Source organism: Octopus bimaculoides, chromosome 1 (genome assembly GCF_001194135.2).
Source record: "Octopus bimaculoides isolate UCB-OBI-ISO-001 chromosome 1, ASM119413v2, whole genome shotgun sequence".
NCBI classification, from domain to species: Eukaryota; Metazoa; Mollusca; class Cephalopoda; order Octopoda; family Octopodidae; genus Octopus; species Octopus bimaculoides.
In genome coordinates, this window is record NC_068981.1 from 127,567,236 (window position 1) to 127,572,401 (window position 5,166).

A 5,166-nucleotide genomic window follows, 5' to 3' on the forward strand; every position below is an offset into this window, starting at 1 on the left:
AAAGGCATCTGTGCGGGTGGCTCGTAAAAGGCATCTGTGCGGGTGGCTCGTAAAAGGCATCTGTGCGGGTGGCTCGTAAAAAGCATCTGTGCGGGTGGCTCGTAAAAAGCATCTGTGCAGGTGACTCATTAAAGGCATCTTTGCGGGTGACTTGTAAAAGGCGCCCGTGCAGGTGACCTGTGAAAGGCGCCCGTGCGGGTGACCCGTGAAAGGTGCCTGTATCGGCGATACATAAAAACACTCATGCTGGTGACATGTAAAAAGCACTCAGTACACTCTATGGAGTGGTTGGCATTAAGAAGGGCATCCAGCTGTAAAAACCAAGCCAAAACAGACTGGAACATGGTGCAATTCTCTGGCTAAGCAGCCCCAGTCATAGTGTTTTACCTATGCTAGTATGGAAAATGGATGCTAAATGATGATGAAATATTCAAGTGGTTGATACAAGATGCTCTCTAACAGATTAGATCCATTTGCATTACATGCTTATATGAGTGTAGGGTTCTCTTTTTTTTTAACTAATACCCTGTTGCTTTTTCAACTCCTTTTTACTCAATGATTTTTAAAAACTTATTCATTCACTGCTTATCATTGTAACAGATGCATATGCATGAGTATTTATATGGATTTATGTAGGAATGGTACTTGGGTAGCATGTTGGAGTATGTTGATAGCAATGAGATTGTGGTGACAGCGGAGTGTGTAGTCAAAGATTAAGAACAGTCCTGATTATTATTACAATTACTACTTGTCTGTTTTCAGCACCATATTTCATTGATTGTATTTCTGAACAAGATCTTGATGAAATGAATGTTGAAATCATAAGAAATACTCTCTACAAGGTAAATATATTGATTTTTTTTTTGTTTTAATTCCTTTTTCATTCAACTCTTTGTTTTAATGCAATACTTTTGCACGTTTAAACATCTGATCAAATGACTGGAGCAATTCTTAGTTTTATTGCTAGATATCCCTTACATGTTACTTATTTATAAAGTAGGTATGGTATATTTTGTCCAGCCAAGTTAACTGAGGTAATTAGAATATAATTTGAATAAACCATTATTTGTAGTCACAATCTGATTGATTCTGTGCACCCTCTCATTTATGGACTCGAGAGTGTATCCATAACCTCTCATTTATAGACAACTAGGAATTTTGTTCTCTGGGAAGGACACTTAGTGAAAGCTCACAAGAGTAAGCTTGTCAAACACTAGGAATTGAGGGAGCAGTGCAGAAGCTGAAACTGGTGGGCTCACTGTGAGCCAATTGAAGTGGGCTGCTGGGAGTTTGCAAGTCAATCAGTCTGTGATGCCCTGGTTGGGCTTGGAATCACTGGTTAGTAAAATGGGGTACTATATGTTGCATTACTGAATGTTGACTAGTCCAAAACATCCTACATTACTGATGATGCTTCCCAAAGCACCTGAGAGATGTATCTTGCAGCCACTCCTATAAAAAATCTCATATTTTTCATTATAATCCTGCAACATACATTGTTTCATTCTAAAAGCTAACTGTACTATGTAACTTGTTCGTTTCACCAATCACATGTGCTTATTAGTTTTTAAAGTATATTTCATGTGCTTATTAATTAGTTTTTAAATAACATATGCTTATTAGTTTTTAAAGTATATTTCATTTCCACATGTACATTAAAGATTTTGTGACTTCATTATATTCAGTTTTAATGTATTAATTTAAAGGCATATCTTGAAGACTTCTATAACTTCTGTAAAGAACTTGGTGGTGCCACAGCTGAGGTTATGTGTGAAGCTCTTGAAGTAAGTATATTTTTATACAAAGTATTATTAAATATCTTGAATACATTACATGGCTACAATGTGATTGATTCTTTAGATCTGATTCATGGACTAAGAGTTTCGGCAACCTCTGTTCTATGGGCAATTGTATGTCTTCTGTCTAAAATGCCTTTTATTCTTTTCATCATACATTTGAAGAATTCCTCATCATTTTATATCTTTTCTTCCATGGTGCTATAAATTTGCAAAGTTTTGTAGTCTGCATCATCTAGCTCATACAGCAATTGAGAATACCAACCAACTTGATTATAATGTAATCTTAGTGTTGTCTGGATGCATTTTATTATGGTACTGGCTATAGGGAATGCTTCTACCCTGTATTAGTTCTTATTGTCAACTCTTATTCATAGTTAGAGTTTCCTACATGAATAGACTACGATGTGACTTGTGGAATCCACATTTTATTTGCATAGTCTGTTTTTGGCATTGCTTTTGTTATTTTGTTGGAAATAGGTTGTGCAAGGGTATGTGGGTATTTCTTATTAGAATGACGATCATTCTAGTTGACCACTATTAAAGCTAATTCAGCCCAGCCTGCAGTTATGTTAAAAACCAGTTGTGTGATTTTGTAGTGAGCAGTTATGTGACTCAGCTATTACTTTGCCAGTGCCGATGGACTGGCTCCTGTGCAGGTGGCACGTAAAATACACCATTTTGAGTGTGGCCATCGCCAGTACCGCCTGACTGGCCCTTGTGCTCGTGGCACGTAAAACACCCACTACACTCTCGGAGTGGTTGGCGTTAGGAAGGGCATCCAGCTGTAGAAACTCTGCCAAATCAGATTGGAGCCTGGTGTTGCCTCCTGGTCCACCAGTCCCCAGTCAAATCGTCCAACCCATGCTAGCATGGAAAGCGGACGTTAAACGACGATGATGATAATGATGAAAATCACATTTTCAATATTGAAATACCTTTAAAAAAATACATTTTATTTTGCTAGTCTACAATCACCCTTGTCAAATCTTGATCTCAAGAAATCACTAAACAAGATTTTAAGTAAATTTCACATACTCATGTATATATTATCAAAATTTTTATGTCCAATTTACTGAGCTGGCATAAGTTAGGCAGAACTTTTTGAAGCAGTTTTATGGCTGGATGCATGTCTTAATACCAACCCGTTTAATTCTGAGTTATTGTTGTTCTAATTTGTAAGTATGGAACTAATCCTAGTTAAGCCTTAACTTTAGTATCATTATAACAATACTGGATACTGGATGGTTTCCGTGTTGAAGCTCCTAGGAGCTTGTTCACAGGTCTTTTTCAATTAATTAATTTGTCATGTGTGTTACAACACTTCGACAGTTGTAGCTAATAGTAACAGACAGTGTCAAATTTTGCAGGAAGCTCCATCCAGTGTGCGTCAAGCCTGTTCTTGAAGGCATTGACTGATGGAGCTGCAACCACACTGTTCCAGGTGGCGGTCATATGCTGTACGAAAAAGCAACTTCTAATGTTGAGCCTGCAGTGTGATCTTTCCAATTTCAGGCTGTGTCCTCTCGTATTTCTGCCTTGGAAGTAGTTGAATTGGGTGCGGTTGGTCAGGTACAGGCCGTGCGTATACTTACTCATGTTGATCATATCCCCCCTGAGACGGCGATGTTCGAGACTAGGCAGGTTTAGTGCAACCAAGCGCTCTGGGTATGGCTTTTCTTTCAAAGATGCAATGAGTTTGGCGGCATACCTCTGAACATCCTCCAACTCGCAACACATTGCCATATGCCGGGGTTGCCAAACTGTATGTCCATATTCAAGAATCGGGCGAACTAGAGACTTGTACAGCCGGACGAAGACAACAGGGGTGAGAAAGTCAAATGATTGTTGGATGACTCCAAGGATTCGATTTGCTTTTGCAGTTGCTTGGTTTATGCTGTTCCTGAAGGTCAGCCCTTTGTCAATCAAGACGCCAAGATCCCCCTCCACCTCTTTTTCTGCTAGCTCCACCACAGTCTGTCCCCCCTGTGCATCCTGGCCTCTCATGTAGTATTTCCTGTCCATTTTCGGGTTCCCCACTCTCAAGATGGAACACTCCTCAAGATGGAACCGTATTTGCCAGTTCGTCAACCACTCGTGAAGGCGATCCAGGTTGTCTTGCAGTGTTGCCATGGTCACATCAATGTCATTCCATGCAAAGATCTTTGTGTCATCAGCAAATAACCTGACATGGCTCTGGACATGCTGAAGCAGATCGTTTTTATACATGAGAAACTGTATTGGGCCAATGACACTGCCTTGTGGGAAGCCACTTGTTACCTCTCCCCTCTCTGACTTAATGCCATTGACACAGACTCGTTGTGACCGGTGGCTCAAGAAGTCCCGGATCCACTGAAGGACATTTCCCTTGATACCTTGAGCTTCCACTTTGGCTACAAGCCTACGATGTGGGACGCTGTCGAATGCTTTCATGTAATCCATGTAGATCGCATCGACTCCTTCCCCTGCATCCAAGGTCTCTGTCCAGATGTCAAGAACGTCAAGCAGTTGCGTCACACATGATCTCCCCTTTGTGAAGCCATGCAGTTCTTGGTTGATGAGGTCATTTCGCCGCAGGTGTTCAGTGATGTACTCATGAACAAGCACCTCCATCACCTTGTACAGTACGCAGGTCAAGCTTACTGGCCTGTAGTTGTTGACCGCAAAACCGCTTCCTTTCTTGAATATGGGGTGACTCGTCTGGGATTTTGCTTGTCTCCATTGATTTTCTGTAGACAATTGTGATTGGCAGAGCAAGTACATCCGATAGCTCGGAAAGTATGCGTGGGCTGATTCCATCCAGTCCTGGGGCCTTGGCAATCTTCAGGCTTGTCAGCTGCTTGTGAACTTTTTCCACAGAAATGTTGGTCAGCTCTGTGTTATACGTGTACTCTGGCATGTCTGGTAGATCGCCTTCCTTCTCTACAGTGAAGACACTCTGACAGAAAGTGTTCAGCAGATCAGCTTTCTCTTTGTCTGTGGTTGTCTTAGAACCATCACTTCTTTTCAAGTCTGCAATACCAGTCTTTGATTTCGTCTTTGACTTCATGTATGCCCAAAATGACTTCGGGTTTGTCTTGGCTTGTGTTGCTACCATTTCCTCTAATTTCTTCTTTGCTTTATGGCATGCCTTTGTCACTTTATTTCTGCTCCTGATGTAGGCTTGATAATCTTGCCCATTCTTGGTCTGCAACCAACGTCTATACAGTTTGTGCTTCTGCCACACTGTTCTAAGCATATCTCTATTGGAGCCACTTCTTGCTCTTGAGCCTTCCAACTTTGGCACACATTTCTCTGTTACTCTGTCCAATTCCTTGCGCAGCTTTTCCCATGTCTCTCCAACTGATAGACATTTCAGTTCATCCACCCA

The 5,166-nt window shown here is 41.0% G+C and overlaps 1 protein-coding gene across 1 annotated transcript in view; it reads left to right on the forward strand.

Moving 5' to 3' along the window:
* LOC106872764 (V-type proton ATPase subunit d) overlaps nt 1-5,166 on the forward strand; it is a 26,352-nt gene that overhangs the window by 13,245 nt on the left and 7,941 nt on the right. The window contains exons 4-5 of the mRNA XM_014919855.2: nt 763-842; nt 1,707-1,784. Coding sequence (XP_014775341.1) covers nt 763-842; nt 1,707-1,784 — 158 coding nt within the window. The remainder of the gene's footprint in view (nt 1-762; nt 843-1,706; nt 1,785-5,166) is intronic.